The 26418-nt window shown below is 40.2% G+C and overlaps 1 protein-coding gene across 2 annotated transcripts in view; it reads left to right on the top strand.

The window, feature by feature from the left end:
- The window catches only part of LOC141917748 (SWI/SNF-related matrix-associated actin-dependent regulator of chromatin subfamily A member 2), a 225979-nt gene that overhangs the window by 78572 nt on the left and 120989 nt on the right, over positions 1-26418 (top strand). For both annotated transcript variants that reach the window (XM_074811167.1, XM_074811165.1), the window contains 10 exons: positions 284-431; positions 2321-2484; positions 3513-3579; positions 4055-4165; positions 6563-6805; positions 7114-7227; positions 12642-12749; positions 16099-16185; positions 17070-17116; positions 25080-25246. In XM_074811167.1, the coding sequence (XP_074667268.1) occupies positions 284-431; positions 2321-2484; positions 3513-3579; positions 4055-4165; positions 6563-6805; positions 7114-7227; positions 12642-12749; positions 16099-16185; positions 17070-17116; positions 25080-25246 (1256 nt within the window). The remainder of the gene's footprint in view (positions 1-283; positions 432-2320; positions 2485-3512; positions 3580-4054; positions 4166-6562; positions 6806-7113; positions 7228-12641; positions 12750-16098; positions 16186-17069; positions 17117-25079; positions 25247-26418) is intronic.

Raw genomic sequence — 26418 nt, forward strand, 5'->3', positions numbered from 1 at the left:
CTGAACAGTGATTTCTTATCAGGGTTCTCAAAATTAGCTTGCTCTAGATTACCATGAGTGGCTGGTTGTTGTAGTGCCTGTGGCATGCATCTGCAGGAGAAGGGATATGACCGCTTGGTAGTACTTGTGTATTGCTTAAAAAGTAATGTGCATTCTTCTAAGGGTTAAGTCCTCACAGTTGAGGATTTCTACTGCCTCTTTACCACTTGTATAAATAAGTGAACTATACTGAAAAATATTTGTATTTGTGGGAATTTACCTTTATTGTTTGTCTGCTTTCCAGGACAGCCAAACAAGATGTGGATGATGAATACAGTATGCAATATAGTGCTAGAGGGTCTCAGTCCTACTACACTGTTGCTCATGCAATCATAGAGAGGGTGGAGAAGCAGTCTTCTCTTCTTATTAATGGTACACTAAAACATTATCAGGTAAGAAATATAGTTGGAGTTAGCTTAAGTAGTACCAAACCCTTTTATTCAAAATATTACCCTGCTCTGCAGCTGACATAATAATGGCCAGGCTCCTATATAACATACTTTTCATTGAGTAAAGCATGTTAAAATGTTTAAGACTTGCCTTATCCTAGATATTTCATTACAGTACTTAAAATGGCAAACTGTTTGAAAATGCGTGCAGAAACACAGGATATCTATTAGGTTAGAAATAGATGATCATATGGAGAAAGGGAATGTAGTCTTTATCTATCACAAATCAAATTTCATACATACTGCTTAAATAACTTTCTATATATACCTGTAAACATCTCTTTTAATTGCAGACCAATAGTGTTTTGGTTTTGCTCTCCTTCCCATCAACCCAGTATATGGATTTTTGGTCATTATTTTAATTTTAATTCATTATTTTTTAAATAATCTTTTTCTTCTTTTAATATTTAAAAATTTAACAATTTGAACTTTTAGCACCTCAGTGTGGATCTCTAGTGATTGAACTGATAAAATTTTTCTATACAATATTTGTTTATATACAGATTGTTAGTGTTACAGATAAGGTGCACACTTTTCCAGAAAGCTTTACAGCAGGCATGTTGAGAACTGGTTTTGGTTCTTGTTCTATCACTCTCCCTTTGACTCTTATGCTCTTATAATTTCCTCTTGATCTTATCAATTTTTTCATGCCCCACTTTCCTTCTCTTTTTTTTTTCCTTTTTCACATGTTCTTCATTCTTGACTTTAGTTAGGCTGTCTCTTCCTTCTGCACATCAGTACATGTTAGTGAAGGGGTGACTGATGACACAGGAAAGAGTTTATTATCAGTTCTGCAGCCACTTGTAAATGGGAGACAATTGCAGAAGTTCTGCTTGACTGTTGTTGCTCTGAGTTCAGTAGACAGTCTTCAGAGAATTTAGTACCTAAATATAAATCAATCAACATATGTATGAAGCTGATAGATTGGCTGTATTATTTTGTATAATTTTTCATGGATACTTTTGACATACAATGTTTTCCCCATACTTCTTAGCTGAACTTTCTCAGACCTGTTAATTTACTTCTCTCCCCATGCATGAGACTCATCAAACATCTGGATCATGGAAGTGGGAATGTGTCTAGATTATACTTGTATGGGATAATGTGATATATACATGCATAGAGGGCTGTGTGACAAGAAAGTAGTCACTGTGCTATGATGCGATAGAGTGAGCGTGTCTTCTAGCTAGCTAGGCCAGCTAGGTAGATACTGCTTACTACACTGTTGTGGCTTCTTCCCAGCTCTGGGATTCTATATGTCAGGCATAATTGGTCAGTGGACCTCTTCTGACACATGGAGTTGTGGACCGCAAACACTAAATGGGAGTGTACTACAAGAGTTTCAAGTAATACAGTTGGGGGTGTGAAGTGGAACCAAATGTGAGTCTTATGGCTAGTGCATGAGACTTGATAGGTTTGGTTTTGAGAAAATTTTGGTTGAGGTAGATATCTGACATGAAATTTTACTCCAAAGGTTTTAAATTTGACGGTGTCTAAATTAACAAATAGAATCTTTTAGTGGTAAGTGTTAAGGAACCTGAAGTATGGTTAGTCTGTCAGTGTTAGTCTGCCTACAGTACAAAAAAAACTTCAGTATGCATAAAATATGACTTTGTGGCATGGGCCATACTGGCCCTAAATAGCAGTGATGACTTTCATATAGATGTAAGTCACATCACCTTTTCCAAGACATATTGGGAACTGCATACACATTGTACTGTGGAAGGAAAAACAGCATCTAAGTAGTAAGAGAAGTAAGAACCTTGCTTCTGTAATATTAGTACTACCTACATCTGTGGATTTCGAATAATTGAAATGATTATTCATTTCAGCTCCAGGGTCTGGAATGGATGGTTTCACTCTATAATAACAATTTGAATGGAATTTTAGCTGATGAAATGGGACTAGGAAAAACCATACAGACTATTGCGCTCATCACTTATCTGATGGAACACAAAAGACTCAATGGCCCCTATCTCATCATTGTTCCCCTGTCGTAAGTAAAGAAACTCATTCTGCTATTATTCTGTGTATTGTATTTTGGTTTCTTAGCAACATGTACTTTTTTTTCATACAATCACACCTTGGAATTGCACTGAGTGTGTACTCTGAATTTAGCCTGTGATTGTTTCTTCATAACTGATTGTCTAGCATTGGAAAGGTGACCAGATGGCCGATAAAAGCACTTTGTTTCATTAATTTTGCTGTTCACTCTGCTGGCATGCTATACAATATGTCCTACTTCACTGTTACTTACTCCTCACATTAGCCACAAGAGAGGAATGATACTTTTTTAATATATATTACATGTCTGTAGTTTTCCCCATTCTAGGAACCTTTTAAAATTTCTAGAAGAGAGAAGCTGAAACTTGAGTGACTTTAGTTATTTTAAAACTCTTTCTTCCTTCTTTTCTCCCCCTATAAGATGCATATCAGACCAGGTTGGTGCTACCTTGTCATGTCCAATGACTTCAAAAACAAAAAGGTTATCTTCTGTTCCCATATCATACTGACAAACACACTTTTACCCATTTTAAAGACTATTTACTGTGATCATAAAGCTGAAACCACACAGTGCAAAACCAAATCTGCCTACAGATGTATTTTACTGTAGACTTCATATGCTATATCTGAAAAGTTGCAGGCTCAATTTATGAGAGGCAATTGGTTTACAATGACACATAAGTCTTTCTGTGTAGGTATATCTTCCCCTTAATATGTGTCAAAATACAAAGGTAAACTTCAAATACTTGCTGAATTGGTCTGAAAGGGACCCCTGAATATAAGGGGAAGAGACATTTTCCCCACTTTATTTCTATTTCCTCCCTTCTCAAATAAAGATACATATATCCTGGTACAATATATTATGTGCTTCTTTTTAAATATACTGTTTATTATAGGGGGTGTAGGAAGTATGTTGAGAAACCAGCATTCAGTGGGAAACACATGGCATAATTATGAAGTTTAACTTTTTTTTAACAAATAATTAAATATATTATTTTTACCTATTAATCTTGTATTTAGAACTTTATCCAACTGGACATATGAATTTGACAAATGGGCTCCTTCTGTGGTGAAAATATCTTACAAGGTTTGTTTTATATTTTTATATGAACATAAAGCTGAAAGAATAAAACATGAGAGTTAATCATCCCAAGATTACTGTAATTAACTGTAATTGCTTCTGGTTAGCGAAAGGCAGAATAAAATTGTTAAATACCATATTGCAAGGATTTGCTGAGAGCAATACAAATGATAAATACTGCACATTTTGTATACAGCTGAATATTTTGTTGTTTGGCTACTGCAGTTCCTATAAAGTCAAGCAATTAGTAAGGTGTCTAGACTGCTGGCTGCATGCTTCCATTCCCATACAAAACCAGAGCTTTACAGTCCAGCAGCTGATTAGGGAAACCACTCTTGAAGGAGTATGGAATATATCAATATATTTGGTATGATTTTTCAGGATTGCAAGGTCATATATTGGCTCTTTCTCTGCCAATTCACAACTGTACTGCATAAAATATAGGTATATCTGTTTTCTTCATCCTTTGTCTCTCTTTTAGGGGACACCTGTCATGCGTCGCTCACTTGTTCCTCAGCTTCGAAGTGGAAAATTTAATGTTCTTTTAACTACTTATGAGTACATAATAAAGGACAAACATATTCTTGCTAAGGTAAGGAATGTCTGTCATCTCTTAACAGCTAACCCTTAAAGACATCATCTTATTTAGTACATAGGACAAAACACCTGTTTTTGATTTATAGTCCTGAATTGCTGTTTTGTCTTGCTAAAAATTAACCATTTCATCTACCTTTTCATTCCCCTGTTGACAATTGAATCTCTCCCTCCTGAAAGACTCAGTTTTTAAAAGCTCACAAACTGATCTGTAGATATTGGTGCCTCGGATGTAATGAATTGTTCTGAAAATTGTATGGTAGTGTAAGAGTATTTTATAAAATACACACAAACTCGACCAGGTAGGTATGTTTTGCCATACTGTAAAACCTTGTGATCCTATTGTCTTCCTTTTATCCCATTATAGATTTAGATGTCTCATTTGTCCTCTCTGGAACATAGACAGTACATGATCATAGCATAATTCTGAATGGTTGAAAACAGTTTTACTCTGCACAGTTTTTCTATCCCTCTAGTTTTTGTCCACCATTACTAAAAGATAAGAGCAGGGAACAGCAGTGTGGCACCAACATTTTCTGTGCAATGTGGCTATGTAGCATCTGATGAAAGCACTTGAGGACTACAAACTGAGACCTTACTGGTTATGTGATCAGTACATCATAGTCTTGTTATGTTGCTGTGCACCCCATCACATGACTAAAATGTTGCATATAGCTACAAACAAAGGTATCCTCTGGTTTATGCCCTTGGCGTAGGAATTTAAGGATCTGCTGGTTGACAGCAGACTCAAGATGAGTCAGCAGTGTGCCCTGCCAGCCAAGAGGGCAAACCACATCCTGAGGTGCATTCAACACAGCATAACCAGCTGGTCAAAAGAGGTGATTATCCTGCTGTATTTAGCGCTGGTACAGCCTCACCTTGAGTACTATGTGCAATTCTGGGCCCCACAGTTTAAAAAGGATGTTAAGGTACTTGAATGCATCCAGAGGAGGGCAACAAAGCTGGTGAAAGGGCTGGAAGTCATGGCCTATGAGGAGCGGCTAAGGACTTTGAGCTTGTCTAGGTTGGAGAAAAGGAGGCTGAGGGGTGACCTCATTGCTCTCTACAGCTTCCTGAGGAGGGAAAGTAGAGAAGGATGTGCTGATCTCTTCTCCCTGGTATCCAGTGACAGGATGCATGGGAATGGTTCAGAGTTGCACCAGGGGAGGTTTAGACCGGGCATTAGGAAACATTTATTTACTGAGAGGGTGGTCAAACACTGGAGCAGACTTCCCAGAGAGGTGGACGATGCCTCATGCCTGTAAGTGTTTAAGAGGCATTTGGACAATGCCCTTGATAACATGCTTTAACTTGGTCCGCCCTGAAGTAGTCAGGCAGTTGTACTGGATGATCTTTGTAGGTCCATTCCAACTGAACTATTCTGTTCTGTTCTCTTCTGTTCTGTTCTATTCTATTCTATTCTTGGTGTATGACCTGACTTACATGAAGCCTCTGGTCACATGGCCTAGGATTTGGATATATGCCCAACATCTGTTGGAGGAGGTTGTTATATTTTTGGTTATGTGACACATGTTTGTCTACTGGTTATCTGGCCCACTTCTTTCTGATCACTGAGGGACTCAGCAAGCATATAAAGCAGCAAGAGGCACTGAGTGTTTTGCATCTGTAACAAAGTAGGTTGTGAGGCAGTATTTGCTTTTTAAAAAGCAAAACCAACAAAAATCTCCTAAACAGCTGACATGAAGTGTCTGAAAGGACCAAACTAAAGAAATGCCTGAATCACCGATGTGCTGAGGTTCAAGCAGTGTCATATCAAACTCATCCTATGGAGTATAGAGTAGCTATTCATGTCTTAGCACAGAAATTAATAAAAACCATGGCAGTTTTCTTTCAACATTTGCTCTGACTGCATTAAAGTTTTATTTCAGAAGATGCAGTGACTGAGATGTTCTTAATTATGTTGCTACATTTTGGGGTTAGAAAAAAGGGATTAACTGAATTAAAGCAAAGTTCAGGGTTACTATCTTTTGAGAGAATACAGTTATTTTGTCTGAAAATGCCTTTGCATTCTGTCTAGTTTCTTCTTTCTGACAGTTTCATTTGGATTTCTCATGTTGTTTTTCTTCCCCAGTAAGACAAATTCTCACCTTATGGTGCCAGTCTCCTGAACTCCTCCCAAGAAATGAGGGGATTCAACTGTTTGTTGATGCAAGCTTATTTACAGATGTAGCCTACCTAGTATTTGTTTCTCCTCTTGTTGCTTGGGAGGCCACTAGTGCTTGGATAATGTCAGATTTGGGTTGCCAGTCATTCAACAAGAATGACTAATGTTTCAGTTTTGAAACATTCCTGTTTTAAACCTACTGTGAGGTAAGTTCTAATTCTGATGCTATCCGACCTGCTTGTTCTTTACCAGCTTTTCTTCTTCTTGCAGATTCGATGGAAATACATGATAGTAGACGAGGGCCATCGAATGAAGAACCATCATTGCAAGCTGACTCAGGTGTTGAACACTCACTATGTGGCCCCTAGGAGGATACTGTTGACCGGGACTCCACTTCAGAACAAATTGCCTGAACTCTGGGCTCTTCTCAACTTCCTCCTCCCTACCATTTTCAAGAGCTGCAGCACCTTTGAACAGTGGTTCAATGCTCCATTTGCCATGACTGGAGAAAGGGTACTGCAACAGTTTGCTTAAAGTTCATTGGAAACAAACCATTAGGATGGAAACAAAATGGAGGTCATGTTATAGGAATAGTCTTTGAACTCTCCTTTGTGCTCAGAGAATTAGCATGCTTAAAAGCCACCTTTATTACAGCTTTAAAAGTCTTCATTAAAGTGTCTTTTTCTGGACTCTTGAGACAATTTAGTTATAACAAGTAATTACTGCAAACATTTATAACGAGAAATAATCTTTTACCCAATCACAAAGACATTACATAACACACTGAGTTGCCTTGTTGTGACCTTTATAAACTTTTGTAGGTGGACTTAAATGAGGAAGAGACTATCCTGATCATCCGTCGTCTCCACAAAGTGCTCCGTCCCTTTTTGCTAAGGAGACTGAAAAAAGAGGTTGAATCTCAACTGCCAGAAAAGGTTTGCAATAGAAAGGGGTTTTATACCTTTTTTTGAGCACTATATAGTATTGGGTTTTGAGATGCATGCTAGATAAGAGGACTTATTAAGTGTTCGTTTTTGTTGTGGTTTGTGTTTTTAACTCTGCAAAGAAGAAATACTGGCCACTGAGGAATCTCGATTTCTGCATTCTCAATCTTAATTCGCAATCCTACAGTTTTAATTTGGTATGTAGCCAGCTAAGGTTTATATAAGACATACAGCTTGTTTCCATAGTATTTGCTTTCAAGGCATTAATGAAAGCCAGTCATACCCTGAGGGTCAGATTGTGCCACTCATGCACTGAGAAGAAACTTTGCTCCATGAATTGTTTCACTGAAATTCCTAAAGGACTATGTGACATTCATAAAGTTAGCAGAATTTTAGTTAACTTTTCAGGACTCTTGAACTGTGAAGTATTTTGTTTGCTTGTATATGTGTCTTAACCAGTTTGTGCATCTCAATGTAAAATTCAACACTGATTTGAAAGACCACTATTTTAATTTCCAGGCATCTCACTCTACTCACACCCCTGTCCTCCTTTGTGATTTTGAGCCTCCTTCCCCTTAAACCCACAAAAACATAACCAAAAGTGAAAACTGAAGGCAGGTTGGGGGGACATTTGATGCTTAAACCTACTGGGCTAAAACCATAACAAAAAAACAGTTATCGTTACATGTGAGTTGTGAGGTTGCATTTACATTGAATGAATAAAGAGTTCTTTATCTGCATTTAAAAAAATACTTCTAATGAAAGACCTAAAAATTTAAAATGTTATGAAGATTGTTGCTGTTTTGACCTTCTGTTCCCCCAAATGTCATATTCACAATAGCCTTCTATGCAGCATTTACTTGAGCTTTAAACATAGATCTGAAAATGTTATCTGACATTCTACCAGGAAAATCTCATTACTGAAATTTTTATTGCATTTCAAATTTCTGCCAATTATAGACACTGTATTTGATAGAACAATTAAGAGTCATGGGAGAAAAAATATTTAAATTGCATATGCACTGTTACTTAGTGGAGCACTTCTTTCATTTCTGTCCCCTTGTTTTCAAAACAAAGCATGTCTGACTTGAAGCATCAGACTTTTTGACAGAAGTCTGTTGGTGACAGTTCTAGCTGTTCTGACAGGCCCCTGATAAAGATGCTAAGTGGATGTTCATGTTTCTTACCTGTGAGCTCATCCTCCTGTCCTTCTGAGATGAAAATAACCTATTGATTTTTTAGTCATAAAATCATATAGTTTGGAAAGGACCTCTGGAGGTCTCTAATACAACATCCTACTCAGAGCAGGTCACTCAGAACCTTGTCTAGTTGAGTTTTGAATATCTCCAAGGATGGAGATCCCAAAACCTCTCTGGGTTCCTGTTCTAATGTTTGACCACCCTCATGAGGAAATTTTTTCTTTATATCTAATCAGAATTTCTCACTTTCCAACTTGTGACCATTGCCACTTGTCCTTGTGCTGAATGTTTTCAAGCAGAGTCTAGCCCATTAGGTAGTTTAAGAAAGCAATAAGGTCTCCCAAGCCTTCTCTTCTCCAGGCTGAACAAGTCCAGCTCCCTCAAACTCTCCTCGTATGTCATGTGCTCCAGCCTTCTGTCCATTTTAGTGGCCCTCTGCTGGGCTTGCTCCAGTATGTCTATGTCTGTTGTGTAGTGGGGAGACAAAAGCTGGGCACAGCACTCCAGATGTGGCCTCACCAGTGCTCAATAGAGGGGAAGGATTGCTTTCCTTGACCTGGTGGCTGCAATTTTGCTAATAAAGTTCAGGATGCTGTTGGTGGTCTTTGCTACAAGGGCAAATTGCTGGCTTGTGTTCAACTTTTTGTCCACCAGGACTCCAAGATCCTTCTCTGCAAAGCTGCTTCCTAGCCAGTTGGCCCCCAGAGTATACTGGTGTTATTCCATCTGTTGAACTTCATGAGATTCCTGTCAACCCAGTTTTTCCAGCCTGTTGAAGTTCCTTTGAATAGCAGCCCTGCCTCCAGCATATTGACCATTTCCCCCAATTCAAGGGTTATTCCATCCCAGATGCAAGACTTGGCATTTATCCTTGTTAAACTTCATGAGGATCCTGTCAGCCCATTTCTCCAGCCTGTCCAGGTCCCTCTGACCTACAGCATATTGAGCACTCCCCCTCCCCCCCAATTTGGTGTCATCCACAAACTTGCCGAGAGTGCACTCTGTCCCATCATCCAGGTCATTCATAAAGACATTAAACAGTATTGGCCACATATTGACCCTTAAGGGATACCACTGATAATTGGTTGCAAGTTGGAGTACTACTGTAGTGGTACTGGATTTGTACCCTTTGAGCCAGCCAACTTTCCACACACTTTATTGTCCACTTATCCAGTCCATATCTCACTAGTTTGATTATAAGAATACTATGGAAGACCATGTCAAAAGCCTTACTAAGATCAAGGTAAACAAGATCCAGTGCTCTCTGCTTGTCTACACAGCCAGTCATCTCATCATAGAGGGCAATCAGTCAGGCATGATTTTCCTGTTGCCAGTCACCTTCTTGTCCTTTAAGTACTTGGAAATGTCTTTGAGAAGGATTTATTCCATAAGCTTCCCAGAGATGGTGGTGAGGATGACTGGCCTGTAGTTCCCTGGATTCCCCTTTTTGCCCTTATTGAGAAATGGGTGTGACATTTGCTTTTACCAGGCATTCAGAACCTCCCCCAATCAACATGACCTTTCAAAGATAATAGAGTGACCTCACAATGACATCAGCCAACTCCTTTTGCTGCCTTAGATGAATCTCATCTGGTCCTATGGACTTGTATATGTCAAACTGGTTTAAGTGGTATCTAACTGTATCTTCCTCTACTGTGAGTAATGCTTCACTCCCCCAGACTCTGCCACTAGGCTCAGGGACCTGTGAGGCCTGAGGACAAGACTTACCAGTGAAAACTGAATCAAAAATAGGCACTGAGTACATCAGTCATTCCTGTGTCCTTTGGCACTAGGTCCCTTGCCCCACTGAGCAGTGGGCCTCTGTTTTCCTTAGCCTTCCTTTTACTGCCAGTGTACCTATAGAAGCCCTTCTTGTTGCCCTTCATATCCTTCTCTAGTTCCAACTTGAGCTGAGCTTAGGTTTTCCTAACTTCATCCCTGAACTCCTGGGCAATGTCTCTATATTCCTTTCAGGTAGCCCATGTCTGTCTCCACCTTCTATGTACTTCCTTTTTGCATTTGAGCTCAGTCATGTTCATCCACACTGGCCTTCTGCCATGCTTGCTCAACTTCTTCCACATCATAAGAAATTACTTCTGCTCTGAGGAGGCTGTCCTTGAAGATTATCCACCTCTCCTTGGCCCCATTGCCCTCCAGAGCAGTCTCCCACGAGATCCTGCCAAGGACATGATACCCAAACAAGCTGAAAACTGCTCTCCTGAAGTGCAGGGCTGTGATTCTATTTGTCTTGCTCACTTCTCTCAGGATCTTAAACTCAACCATCTCATGGCTGCTGCAGCCAGTGCAGCCCTCAGCCTTCACATCTTGGAACAGTTCTTTGTGTATGCTATCAAGTCCAGCAGAGCATGTCCTCCATGAGCTGTGTAAAGGCTTCATGTGCTTCCTTTTGTTGATCAGAAAGCCTGTAGCAGATGCCTACCACATTAGCACCTGCACTGGTTTGTCCTCTGATCCTTACTCATAAGCTCTCAACTGGCACGTCACCTGTTCCAAGGCAAAGCTCTGTGTATTTGAGCCCCTCCTGTGCATAGGCACAATCTCCTCTCCTCACCTTCCCAGACTGTCTTTCCTGAAGAGCCTGTACCCATCCATGGCAACACTCCAAGCATGTGAGCTATCTCTCTCTCTCTCACCTCTCTCTAATCCCAATGAGATCAGAGTTTTGCAAATGTGCATGGACTTATAATTACTTCTGTTTGTTGCCCATGCTGTGTGCGTTTGTGTACAGGCACTTGAGATGGGTCCCCCAATCATGCTGCTTTCTTAGGGGAAGCACAAGAACCTTCCAAGTCATGCTGTCTCCCAGACACTTCTTCACTGACCCTCATGCCTTCACTTTTCTTCAGGTAATAACAATCCTTCACTGATGTACCTAGTTGAAAGCTTTCCTCACTAGGTTGATGAAATTGTTAGCAAAGATGCTCTTTATTTATTTTGTTGCAGAATAACTGGAATTACAATTTAGATCATATCAGAACAGAAGCAGTTTATTACTATAGATATAGGAGAGAACACAAAGCAGCAGAGTGGCAAACTCTGCTGATATGAACTCTGCCCAAATGGGGCAGTTACACAGTTTATATACCTTTGGGTTATACAACTCATTCTTCACCAAACCATGTCAGAGAAACATGACTATAGCAAATTAAAACAAAGAGCAGTAACATGTAGATTACTTCATATAGGGAGGCTCCAAACAGTCAGATAAGGAAGCTCTAGACAGTATGTCTTTTTTACAAATAATTCACTCCTTTGTTAATTAAATTGTGCTGACTCGGTGAGGCCATTAGGTCATGCTGACATGTATTTCTTAACTAGTGAGACCTCCAAAGGCCTATGATGTGTTAAATATAACTTTTAACTTCCACAAGTTTTTTTATGAAACATTAAGCATCTTGCTCGTTTTTCTTTTAATCACTTCTTGCATTATTTGTCACCATTATTCTGGCTTCATTATGTGACTATTTTCATTTTAGCCTAGTTATTAAAGACAGTGAAGTATACAAGCCTGGCAGTTGAAAAAATGTGCGTTAAATTGGTACATGAAAACTTTTCTTGTGTTACTGGATTTAAGGGTGGCATACAGTCAAAACATACTGAAACTAACTTATTTTAATCATATTTAACAAAAAGTCAAAATTAATTTGGTGTTCATACTCTACTTCATTAGTTCCCCTTTTTTTAGTAGATATTGAGAAACAAAATAGAATGTTTCCATCCCCACATTGGTAAGTAGAATGCTACTTAGGACTGTAAATGATGTTATTTATTTTGTACCAGGTTGTGCCAGTTGTGATTGATGCTTTGCAGGTATAATAAATTTCACAGGTTATTAGCCATTCAGTCTTTTGACAGTTGGTTAAAATTATAAGAAGGGAGAAACAGGAAATAATAATTCCTTTTTTATATGTTTGGTAAAACAGCACTGAATGTACAGTCATGCCCTTAGAATCTATATGTCTTGTAGTAATCATAAATCCCCCAGTTAATCTTTTCAAATAGTCATCATTATGCTTGCAAGTGGATTGCAACTTGTTTGAAGGTGCTCTTATGATGAGGATCAAAGAAATATAGTTTTTGTTTTATTTGTTTAGGAGGGCAGGGATTTGGAATTAAAATCATACTGAAATGATTATATCTTGGTAAAACTTGACACTGTATTTGTTAATTGTGTTTTTACACTAGGTTGAGTATGTAATCAAATGTGACATGTCAGCTCTTCAGAAGATTCTGTACTGCCACATGCAAGCCAAGGGAATCCTTCTCACAGATGGTTCTGAGAAAGACAAGAAGGTACAAAGGGGAAACTAGAACACCTACAGAACAATAAATCATGATCATGTGTTAACTACATAGCTTCTTTTTTTTAAAAAAAATAATAGGTAGGTTCTTACCACAGATATCTTTGAAGAAAGAAATCTCAGTTAGACATATTTGTGTTTTAAAAGACAGTAGTTTGTGCTCTCCATTCATAAGGTAAAAATATGCTGAGTTTAATCCAATAAAAAACCTGACTAATTGGGATTGTGGCAGCACTGACTACTACCAGGTGTTCATCTTTTCTCTCAGAGCCATTATTAAGCACAAATCTTGTTTTGGCCAGCTAGGTTATGAGTGCCTCTGTTCATACATACAAATAACATCTGTTCATGCAAAAAGGTGTTAAAAGAAAAATAAGATTCAAAGTTATGTAGTCATACATTAGAATATGCCAAAATAAATGTTGACTTTTCTATCTTAGGACTTTGGCACATGGTTGAGTTATTGTAGAGAAGACAAGTAGCCATGCATCAGCTTGTCTGTAAATGCATACTTTACATTGCAGTAGATATGAGGTAGGTTGGATTTACCATGAGATTCCTCAGAGTAAGATCATGTAGGCACTTAACACAGAGCAACAAATATGAGCCAGAAATGTGCCCTTGTGGCAAAGAGGGCCAATGGTATCCTGGGATGCATTAATAGGAGTGTTACCAGCAGGTTGAGGGAGGTGATCCTTCCCCTCTCCTCAGCACTGGTGAGGCCACACCTGGAGGGCTGTATCCAGTTCTGGGCTCCCCAGTACAAGAGAGAGATAGAGCTACTGGAGAGAGTCCAGTGGAAGGTCACAAAGATGGTGAAGGGACTGGAGCATCTCTCCTATGAGGAAAGACTGAGACAACTGGGACTGTTTAGCCTGGAGAAGAGAAGGCTCAGGGGGGATCTTATCAATGTATATAAATATCTGAAGGGAGGCTGCAAAGAAGATGGAGACAGGCTCTTTTCAGTGGTGCCCAGTGACAGGGCAAGAGGCAGTGAGCACAAGCTGAAACACAGGAAATTCTGTGTGAACATCAGGAAACACTTTTTTTACTGTGAGGGTGACTGAGCACTGAAACAGGTTGCCCAGAGAGGTTGTGGAGTCATCCTCCTTGGAGATATTCAAAAGTTGTTTGTACATAGTCCTTGACAATCTGCTCTAGGTGGCCCTCCTTGAGCAGGGGGTTTGGACCAGATGACCTCCGGAGGTCCCTTCCAACCTCAACCATTCTGTGGTTCTGAGCAGCTGGTGTGTAACAACTTGTGTGTGCCCCAGTCCCATATATTGGCCCCATTATATGTGTTTTCATGATACAATATGATTGCATACTATTTTTCCACCTGCCTCCTGCCAATTTCATTGTCACAATGGATGATATTTTTGTTCAATATCTTAATTTGTTTTAACCTCTATTTGGTGTGGTCTGATGTGTTATTTACTGTTGAGTATTCAGACCCTGCTCTAAAACTAAAGTTAGTCCTTTCCTCATAGGATCTTCTATGACAGTCATCTCTATATAGGTTCTGAGTACTTTGAAAACATTGGTTTACTTTCTTCTGTTGTATTTTTAATGTAATTTTTCAGCTATCATTTTTTAAGCCTTATAAAATGTCATTTGACACATTTATATCCAAAAGATGTCATCAGAATGATTGGAAGTTTAGAAGCACTACAGAGACCTATGCTAGAGGTTTGAGTTACTTGAATAACTGATAGTAGTTGCCTTTTACAATGCAACATTTCATGTGGTTGAGGGTTTAATACATATTTGATGACAGAAGAGAAGTTGAGACTGGCGAGTCTTCAATTTGCTCTAAGATCTGGAGAGAGGGTACTTGAATGGTTGTTGTCCCTCCTGCTCATCTCCCCCTATTCCTGACCTGATTGTGATGCCTTTTACCATAATGACTTTGACTGGTCCATGTCCAGTCTAGTTTCTTCCTCATCCCAATGTCTTCTGCTAGTTCAGTTCTCTGTGCCTAACTAGGCCCACTTTCCTGGCACAGCCATTCCTGTTGCCCTTCCTCTGTCTCAAGATTTGTGTGCAGTCACCTTAATTAAATAGAGGTCAGCCATCTCTATGCCCTCATTCCCTGTTCCCAGTCCACCTCAGCAGGTTTATGTACACATCAACGTTGCCTATCTTACATCCTGTTCCTTGTTCTAACTCCCCCCCCCCCAATTTCATTTTGCATCCCAGCCTTCTGCTGTCTGTTTTCTCTTTTTCACTAGTTCAGAATCTTCTCTCTGCTTTTTCTTCCTTGCTTCCCTGTCCAGTTCTTTGCCTTAAGCAGTTCTAATTGCTTCTGCTGTCCTCTAGCTTTCTAGTCTCTTTGGCCAGAACATTGCAGTCTCAGCTCCCTCATACTCATAGGTCAAATTTTTCCCCATCCTCCAACTTTTTTCTTTTCTGTAAGTAATTCATCAGGTTCTCTTATTCATGCTTCCTGGTGCCAGCAGAAGGAGGTGGGTGGTCATTGAGAACTCTTGGCTTTGAAGATCCAATAACTATGGGTTTAGTGAAAACTGTCATTCTCCAGCTCTGGCTTGCAATCTGCTCAAACTAGAGAGAATTCATTAGGATGCAAAGCTCTAGTAAACATTAAACAAATGCAAACTGCAGTTTGGAGCAAATTGAGATAGATTTTCAAGGGATCAACAGTAGACTTTGACATGTGGACTACTCCCAATCAAACGTCAGTTTCCTTCCAGAGATGAATTTACCAGAATATAATCACATAATGTAATTTTTCCTAATTTCACTCTTGGAAATATCTGAATTGTTTTGGCTGAGATATTTTAAAATAATTTCACCTGAGTGACATAGTGAGTTTGAAATTTGTACCAACTCTGGTAACAGTTTCACAAAGTTATAGCAAATCAAAATGGGACCTTAAAGTGAGAAGTGATAGTCAATCTTAATATGGTGTTACCAAATGTATTCATCAGTGATAATTAGACTGTAACCATCCCAGATTAGTGGAACACCTGATAATATTTTACTGTTTCAATTTCTATGGTTTCATAAATAACCAGTAGAAATAAGCAGTAAGTGCTTATTGTGACTATTATAGACAGATATAAGATGTAGCACACTTTCCAGGTTACTTGGAAGTCTTTGATCTCCTTGTCTTTTTGGATCATCCTCACGATATTTTTATTTGAGCAGCCAGATAACTACACTTTATTTCATAGCTTCAAATATTTTTATTTCATGGTGATATGGTGTTCTGCTTTGGGGTAGAAGTATTTTTGTCTCCTTTTGAAACTGAGTTTCAAAAGTTTCATTAACAAGCTAGGAAATGGGTTTCATAATATGATTTGCGTTGTTTGCTTCCCTAGGGAAAAGGTGGGGCAAAAACTCTTATGAACACAATCATGCAATTGAGAAAGATATGCAATCACCCATATATGTTTCAACATATTGAGGTAAGTCTGTCATGTTTGATTTTGGGGGCCTTTTTTATTCAGGTGGCTAACATAGTCAAACACTGCTAGTGCGGGAGGGAACATCTCTGTCAACAATACTTGTGCTGGAAAGAACACATTTGAGAAACACTCATTCCATTCCTCTGTATAAGTGAAGAAGTGGAGCAGTCACCAGATTTTTATCCACAGTCTTAAATTCAATTTTACAGCATTTGTTCTTTTTGAGACACTATCTTTAAAAAATGTAGTTTTCTGAGTTTAAGATATTCCATATCAACTTGCCACTACCTGTGCTTAAAATAAAACTAAATTTTAAAATAGAGATATCAGTTTAAAATACCATATAGTAGAACATATAGTAGAACCTTGTTATCTAGCAGACTGATAATCCTTTAGAATATCTATCAAAAATTGCCCCCCTGCATACCCCTCCTTTTTTTCAGCAAAGATTTGTTTACTGTGTAGCATTTCTCATTACTGAGCTAAAGCTAACTAAAATGTAGCTACAGTTTACAAAGAAATGAACAAGTATCTCCTGTGGTGTATTACTGTGTTTTTTATTGTTTGCTCACTTGCTTATTAACTCATGAAATTCAGTATTTTGCAAATGGGTCTCTCAGTAATCAGTGCAAATTAATTAGGTTCTACTGTATTTGTAATCTGATCAAAAGCATACAGAGGGAAATTATTCCTACAAGGCATGCATTTTAAATAAAGCAGTAACAGGAAAACATTAGAGTACTTGTGCCACAAGACAAATTCCAAGGGTATGAGTGTAATGGGACTCAAACCCCATTCATATAATTACTTGATATAGGGATGCATAATTTTGGCAACTATATAGACTGTGTCTATTATTCTGTTTATTGCTTATAATTCTGCAGGAATCCTTCGCTGAACATTTAGGCTACTCAAATGGTGTCATCAATGGGTAAATCTTTATCTTCTTCATATATGCTGCAATGAAACTATTATATCATATCTTGTTTCAAAAAGCTATATGTTCTCAAAAACTAATCAGTTTCTAAGATAAATATAATCAGCTATAGAAATAACATGCTTTAGAAGGAACCTAACCAGCTTAGAACTCTTCCTGTAGTCCCCCAGCCTAAGGGACTGCTTCCTCTCCAAAATGGCAGTTTAAAGTTGCTTTTATAGCTGGATAGTAATTAGAATCTTTTGGACTCCAGTCTTGTCCTTGACTGATGCTGAAGCCCTGCTGAGTGACTAATGTCAAAGCAAGAAAGTTTTTATCTGATTTAAAGTAGTCTTGTGCTTTGAAAAGAAGCATTCAGCTAAAGCAGAGAATGATTAGGAGAATTTTGAAGATGGATTTCCATTATTTTCATTAACATCATATCAAGATATAGGATCCTTTCTTTCACAAAACTTCCAGTACTTGGACAATGACTGAACATGGTAGAAATGATTGCTGGTTCTTCAGAAAGCGTTTATTCCTGTTGTAACAAGAGTCTTTTTTCTTTTTTCATTCCCATCACATAAGGAAGAATTATGGTGGTCACATGCAGGATTCTTGTTTATTAATTGATAACTGTACACTAGTCCTCTCTAAATTAGGGACAAGATTGACACCTTTGCCCAACTGCAACGGCATGAGACATTATGTCACATGGAGAAGACAAGGGGCAATGTGTACAAGTTACACCAGGAGAGGTTTCATCTCAACATAAGAAAGAAATTTTTTACAGTAAGAATAATCATTCACTGGAACAACCTCTCCAGGGACGTGGTAGAGTCCCCATCACTGGAGGTTTTCAAGATGCAATTGGACAGGGTGCTAGATAATCTCAGCTAGGCTCCCTTTCCCATGAAAGGTTGGACCAGATGATCTTTTGAGGTCCCTTCCAACATGGGCTGTTCTATGATTCTATGATTATAAAAACTTCCTTACAGAGGTCCCTGGTGTTTTCATATCTGTGATTTATTATTATTTGTTACAGTACCTTTTCTCAGTTTTAATTTATCTCCTCTTTCTTTTTATTCCCTTTCAAATTAGGGAAATATTAGAAAACTTGCTCTAATGGAAAGCATTTAAATCCCTCTGTTATTGTGGCTTATTCAAGTATTGGGCTAGGAATAATTTCCAGTTAGCCTTAATCTACCTCTGATTTTATGGGGGCATGGTTTTTTATTACACTTGCAATTAGATTATTGGCAACTGTCCACTCAAATTTTTTGTCAGCAATTTAAATGAACCTTGTCATAACAAAATTTTAAGTTTACTACTAAACTACTAATATTTTGCTTTTCAAAAACTTTGTGTAACCTTTAACACAATTCTTATAATCCAGCAACACATTATATTTACATAAAATGCTTAAACTGATACTTCAGTGATACTTGTACCCAGTTCTTAATTGTTCAATGGCTATGTCAGTAATTTCCATAAAGAACTATTAGACTTTAAAGATCTCTTGGCAGCAAGTCCTGGCTCATTTGCTTACAGGTTCTCAACATGTATGTTTTTGGTAAAGACCATGTTAAAAAAGGGTTGGAATCATAGAATAATTTAGGTTGGAAGAGAACTCCAGAGGTCACCTGGTCTAACCCCTACGCAAAGCAGGTCAGGTTGCTCAAGAACTTGCCCAGTGAAGTCTTGAACACCTCAAAGGATGCAGATTATACAGCCTCACTGGGCAACCAGTTCTAGTATTTGACCACCCTCACAGTAAAAAATATTTTTCCTAATATCTTATTAGAATTTCCCATGTTCCAACTTGTATCCACTGCCTCTTGTCCTATTATTGTGCAGCTCTGAGAAGAGTCTTCACTGTATTCTCCCATTAGGCAGTTGTAGACAAGCAATAAGATTTCACTGAGCCTTCTCTTATCTAGACTGAACAAATCCAGCTCTCTCAACCTTTTCTTCTATGTCATGTACTCCAGTCCCCTGAGCATCTTGGTGGCCCACCTCTGGACTTGCTCCAGTATGTCAATATCAATGAGCAGCAATAAGGATGATGAAAAAACAGATGGAAAGGATCTTCTTCAACACCCTGCAGAAACAAGAGCCTAAATCCCCATCTGCACAGGAAGAGCAACCAGAGTCTGTACTCATTGGGGTGGCAAATGGGGACTCCCATGATGGCGAAGGCTAGAAGCTCGTGACTTCTGGCAACAGGAGGAAGGCTCCTGCTCCACCTGCAGATCTGCAACTACAGAATAGGTGCAGTGCCCTGGTAGCAGATATGGAACTGGAAGCTCTGTCTGAGGAAACATTGGAGCCAGCTGAGACAACCATGCAGCAGCATCAGGAGGAAATGACGAGTGATAGTAGTGGATGACTCTCTCCTGTGAGGGACAGAAGCCCCCATCTACTCTCTAGGGAGGTTTGATGCTTGACAGGGGCTCGGATCTGGAACTGAGAGTCTGTTGATGTTTGTCTGGCCCTCAGAGTATTACCCTCTGCTGCTCTTCCACATGTGCACTGATGATACTGCCAGGGGAAACCTTGGGTATATATCAAGAGTGACTACATGAATCTGGGGATGAGGGTCAAAGGTATGAAGGCCCAGGTGGTTTTCTACTTGATCCTATTGATGAAGGAGAAGGGCTTGAGGAGGAGTGGATGAATCCTGGGGATCAACAACTGGCAGCAGAGCTGGTGTTGTTGATAGAGATTTGGCTTTAATGACCCTCTGAGGATAAGGGACTGATAGGGAAAGACAGGGTCCACCTGACCAAGTGGGGCAAAAACATCTTTGCCAATAGGCTGGCCAACCTGGTGAGGAGAGCTTTAAACTAGGAATGACAGGGGAAGGAGAGGACAACATACAGTTAAGTGAAAAAGTGGTGGATTGGCTTGGTAAGCAGAGGATGCAAGGTGATGTGGACAGGAAAGACCTCAAAATGAACAAAACAGGACACAAGGGAGCCCACCCCAAGTGTATGCACACAAATAAGTGCCGGGAGGACAGTATTGTGGGGGAAGCTCTCAACATTTTCCTGGGAAATCGACATGACTGCGTGCCTCTCTGAAGTGCCTGTACACTAATGCGTGCAGCATGGGGAACAAACAGGAAGAATTAGAGGTCTGCATGCAGTTGCAGGGTTACGTTTTCATTGGGATCACGGAGATGTGCTGGGATAGCTCACACAACTAGAGTGCTGCCATGGATGGGTACAAGCTCTTTAGGAAGGACAGTCTGGGAAGGCAAGGAGGGGGAACTGTCCTTTATGAGACAATAGCTGGAATGCACGGAGCTCTGCATAGGGATAGATGATGTGTCAGCCAGGAGCCTATGGGCTAAGATTAGAGGGCAGACCAATGTGGGTGACATTGTGGTGGGCATCTGCTATAGACCACCTGATCAGGAAGAAGTAGATGAGGCCTTCTTCATATAACTGGAAGAAGATTCATATTTGCAGTCCCTGGTTGTCATGGGGAACTTTAACCACCCCAATATCTGCTGGAAGGACAAGACAGTAGGGCATAAGCAATACAGTAGGTTTATGGAGTGGTGATCACTTCCTGACACAAGTGATCAAGGAGCCAATGAGGGGAGGCACTCTGCTGGACCTGAATATCTCCAAACAAGGAAGGACTGGTTGGAGCAGTCTTGACTGTAGTGACCATGAGATGGTGGAGTTCAGGATCCTGAGAGGAGGGAACAAGGCAAATAGCAGGATCATAACCCTAGACTTAAGGAAAGCAGACTTTGGGTTTTTCAGGGATCTGCTTGGAAGAATCCTATGGGACACAGTCCTAGAAAGCAGAGGGGGTGTGAGAGAGCTGATTGATATTCAGGGATCACCTTCTCCCAGCTCAAGAATGGTCCATCCCCACATGCAGCAAGTCAAGCACAGGTGGCAGGAAATATAGATGCACAGGGAGCTCCTGAGTAAATTCAAACATAAAAAGGAACCATACAGGAGGTGAAAGCAGGGATAAGTGACCCAGGAGGAATATAGAGACACTGTTCAAGCATACCGGGAAGCGGTTAGGAAAGCCAAAGCCCATCTAGATTTGAATCTGGAGAGGGATGAGAGGGGCAACAAGAAAGGCTTCTGCAGGTATATCAATGGCAAAAGGCATGAAGTCCAGCTGGAGGCAAGTCACTAGTGGTGTTCCCCAGGGGTCAATACTGTGGCCCATACTGTTTAACCTCTTCTTTTCTGACCTGGATCTTGGGACAGAGTGCACTCTCAGCAAGTCTGCAGATGATAGAGAATTGGGAGGAGTGGCTGATACACCAGGTGGTTGTGCTGACATTCAGAGGGACCTCAACAGGATGGAGAAATAGACAGTTCAACAAAGGGAAATGCCATGTCCTGCACCTGGTATGGAATAAACCCATGCACCAGTACAGGCTGAGGGCTGACCAGCTGGAAAGCAGCTCTGCAGAAAAGGACCTGAGGGTCCTGGTGGACAAGACTCTGACCATGAACCACCAGTGCACCCTCATGGCAAAGAAGGCCAACAGCATCCTGGGCTGCATTAGGAAGAGCATTGCCAGCAGGTTGAGGTGGGGAGATCCTTCCTCTCTACTCAGCATTGCTGAGGCCACATCTCAAGTACTGTATCCAGTTTTGGGCTCCCTGGTACAAGACAGACACAGGGATACTGGAGTGAGTCCAGCAAAGGGCCACAAAGATAACTAAGGGTTTGGAGTGTCGTGGAATAACCGGAATTACTATTTAGATCACATCAGAACAGAAGCAGTTTATTATTATAGCTATAGGAGAGAACACAATGCAACAGTGAGAGACTCTGCTGATATGAACCCTGTGCAAATGGGGCAGTTACAGAGTTTATATACCTTTTATGTTACACAACCAGGTTCTTCACCAAAACTGTGTCAGATAAGCAGGATATGATAAATAACAACAGCAATTGGAATTCTTCAGGAGGCTTTAGACAGTATATCCTTTTATGAAAAATACACTCCTTTGTTAATGAAATCTTGCTGACTGGTGAAACCATTAGCTGAAAATGTTTCTTAACTAGTGAGGCCTGCAAAGGCCTATGAGGCATTAACTATTTTGCTTCCATGAGAGCATCTGTCATATGAGGACAGGCTTAGAGCTGGGACTGTTTAGCTTGGAGAAGAGATAGCTATAGGGGAGATCTTATCAAAGTGTCTAAATACATCATAGGAGGAGTAAAGAAGATGGAGCCAGACTGTTCTTAGTGACACCCAGTGGAAGGACAAGAGATACTGCCTCATTCCACATCTACTATGTCCATTTCAAGGATCAATCATTAGAGTCTGCACATGACAATGATCTCATTTAGAAGTTACAGAGATATTTCAGGGTTAACAGAATGTTTTGATATTTTTTTCATTCTGTACAAGAAGGAAGTGTGTTTTTCCTATCCTAAAATCCAAGTGCATATATCATCCTAAATTATTTCTAACACTTGACTCCATCATTCCATGTCTCCAGGCTCAAGACTGTTTACAGATTTCCATCTGTTGGATTCATACTTTCATGTTAGGAATCTCCCCTTCTCTCATCGAAGAAGATATTTCAGATTCTCAATGAAATCTAGATGATAACAGGATGCTATACCCAGGGACTTTCCCCACTATCAAAATATTCTCAGAGTGACATGATGTAATGGAAGGGTATTTAAGAGAAGGGAAGACTATACATGTCCAGATGATTTGCTGATTGGGGGCAAATCCCAGCAGGCAACCACAACAGCCCTGTGATATATCTCATCTTCTCATAAGTTTTTCATTAGCATGGACTTCAGTTTGGGAGGGACCTGAAGGATAATCCTGATTCCTTTGTCCTCTATGCCCTTTTATAGGAGGACAGAGAGGCACGGGATCCATATCTGAACCAAAATATGCTGGTATTAAAAGTGTTATGTGAAGCTTTTCTGCTCCTCTGTCTGTCTTGGGAAAATAGGGAAAGATGACTGCATGTCAGTATACTGAATAATAAATCCTGTCTTTGTGCAGACAAACCAATGCCTGCCTGCCTGCCTACCCTCCTGCCTATCCTTCCTCCCTCCCTCCCTCCCTCCCTTCCTTTTTTAAACAACAAAGAGACTATCTGAAATTTATTTTGGAGGCTCTAGGGATTTCAGTAGGGGGTTTCATTTTTCTCACTCTCTCCCTCTTCTACTCTTCCTTTTTAATCTATTCCAAATTAAAGCTATGTTAACACTTTTTCCATTGCTTAGATAAAAAAATTAATAGATTTAAATTTGTTCTCAACACTGTGCAACTGGCTAGAAATGCTTTCCGTCTTACTCTGAGCAAGGGATAGAGGAGGTTGTGTGTATCTTCCACATGGCTCCCTTCCTGTTTAAGTGTCAGCAATGTCTTTTTTTCTTTATTAGTATATGAGACCATCTGTCTCTCAAATAGTTTGGCCTTTTGCATAACAATTTTATATGTATACATAGGGACCTGGGGGTGTTGATTGACAGCCGGATGAACATGAGCCAGCAGTGTGCCCAGGTGGCCAAGAAGGTCAATGGCATCCTGGCTTGCATCAGAAATAGCGTGGCCAGCAGGGACAGGGAAGTGATCTTGCCCCTGTACTCGGCACTGGTGAGGCCGCACCTCGATTCCTGTGTTCAGTTTTGGGCCCCTCACTACAAAAAGGACATTGAATTACTCGAGCGTGTCCAGAGAAGGGCAACGAAGCTGGTGAAGGGTCTGGAGCACATGTCGTACGAGGAGCGGCTGAGGGAACTGGGGTTGTTTAGTCTGGAGAAGAGGAGGCTGAGGGGAGACCTCATCGCCCTCTACAACTCCCTGAAAGGAGGTTGCAGAGAGCTGGGGATGAGCCTCTTTAACCAAGTAACAAGAGATAGGACAAGAGGGAATGGCCTCAAGTTGCGCCAGGGAAGGTTTAGACTAGATATTAGGAAGCATTTCTTTACAGAACGGGTTGTTAGGCGTTGGAATGGGCTGCCCAGGGAGGTGGTGGAGTCCCCATCCCTGGAGGTGTTTAAGAGTAGAGTCGACATAGCGCTGAGGGATATGGTGTAGTTGGGAACTGTCAGTGTTGGGTCAATGGTTGGACTGGATGATCTTCAAGGTCTTTTCCAACCTAGACGATTCTGTGATTCTGTGATCTCAGAAGGCCTTGTATCTTGTGGACTGAGTCTACAGTTCCTAATGATGAATTATATTTTAAGGCTACAGATTTACAGTTAGAGGAGAGTTATATGTAATTTGATTTTCTAAACTATATGGTTGTCCTACTCATTTAGCCACCTTTGTTATTGTCTTTCTGATTTTTGTGTACAAACCTAGTATTCAGTCTGTTTTGCAACTCATCTTGATAGCACAGAATACAGAAGATTAGTAATCAGAGCAAATAAAGATAGTTCAAGGCAGTTATAAGTGTATACAATAAAATAATATGTCTGCTTTCAAACTTTTCACATTGTTTCTGTATATGAACTAGTCTGGTCTGGCCTCCTTTGCTTTCACATGCACAGTAGTGAGTGGAAAAGCAATCAGTTCTAACACACACTTGATAAATATAACTTGTGGCTCCAGTAAATGCTGATTGAAAGCAAATCCTGTGGGAGACCACCTAAACCAATAAAATGCTTATATACTTCAGAAGTTATGCTTGTTTTGAGAAACAATAAAAAAAAAAGGGTTCATAAAGGAAGATATTTGATGTGCTTGAGAGTCCACAGAATTCTTATATTTGGGGGGAAGAACACTTTCCTAACAAATAAATACATACATGCAATTCATGTGGGTTTTTTTCTTATTTTAATTGACATCATAAACAGTTTTAAAGAGAGAAAAGTACTATCAGTTTTGTTTTCCTTTGAGTAAAGGAATCTATCCATTATCATGATATGACACAATTCTAATTAGAATGCATTATTAAAAACTTTTCTAAAAGCAGGCTTGTCATGGCATTTATTGTGGTTTTTTCCTCTTAAACAGAGCTGAGCTTTATCGGGCCTCAGGGAAATTTGAACTACTTGATCGTATTTTACCTAAGTTGCAAGCCACTAACCATCGTGTGCTTCTTTTCTGTCAAATGACATCACTCATGACCATTATGGAGGACTATTTTGCATTTCGAAATTTCCTTTACTTACGTCTTGATGGTAAGCTGAATGAAAATAAATTTGACAGTGTTTTTCTGGTTCAGCAATTTGACTATGTAGTAGAAAAGCTTCATCCTCTGTATTATAAGAGTATGAACATGTGAATAAAAACATCAAACTTCTGTCTGTCTTCAGCTACAGGCAGAGATGTAAAAAGATAAAACAAGCAGAGGGTCAGACCAAGGTGATCAGTCAAAGCTGATTGTCAAAGTACAGGAAATTCACCTTGTTGCCAATGTGTACAGTGCTTAGTTGTTACTTAGAGCTTTGTGCAGGCCTCTTACCGTGGTTGAATCCTCTGCTTTCTTTCCCTCCCCTATCGACACCATTGTGTTTTGAATGGGATCTTTTAAGAATTTTTGTTCCCTTGATATTAATCTTGATTTTTAAGGCCAATAGTGAAATGTTAATAAATCTATGTTTGTGTAAACATATAGTTTTAAAAATGTTTAGATTCTGTGAGTGCTCATAAGGCCTTAATCAAAACTAAAGTGCCATTTTGCATGTGTATATCATCTATTGAAACTTGTCAGTCATAAAATGTTGTCAAACAGTTGCATCTTTTCGACGTCCCCTTTTGAAATGTCAAGCCTACTTAAAATAAAAGTTTGGGAACCTTGACAGACTTGAGAGGTGGGCCCGTGCAGACCTCATGAAGTTCTACAAGGCCAAATGCAAGGTCCTGCACGTGGGTCGAGGCAACCCCAAGCACAAATACAGGCTGGGCGATGAGTGGATTGAGAGCAGCCCTGTGGAGAAGGACTTGGGGTATTAGTGGATGGAAAACTGACTATGAGCCAGCAATGTGCGCTCGCAACCCAGAAAGCCAACCGTGTCCTGGGCTGCATCAAGAGAAGTGTGGCCAGCAGGTCGAGGGAGGGGATTCTGCCCCTCTACTCCGTTCTCGTAAGACCCCACCTGGAGTATTGCGTCCAGCTCTGGGGCCCCCCGCGCAAGAATGACATGGACCTGCTCGAGTGGTTCCAGAGGAGGGCCACGATGATGATCAGGGGGCTGGAGTACCTTCCCTCTATGAGGACAGGCTGGGAGAGTTGGGGTTGTTCAGCCTGGAGAAGAGAAGGCTCCGGGGAGACCTTATAGCGGCCTTCCAGTACTTCAAGGGGGCCTACAGGAAAGATGGGGAGGGACTCTTTATCAGGGAGTGTAGTGAT

The sequence above is a fragment of the Strix aluco genome, chromosome W (assembly GCF_031877795.1).
Source record: "Strix aluco isolate bStrAlu1 chromosome W, bStrAlu1.hap1, whole genome shotgun sequence".
Lineage (NCBI taxonomy): Eukaryota > Metazoa > Chordata > Aves > Strigiformes > Strigidae > Strix > Strix aluco.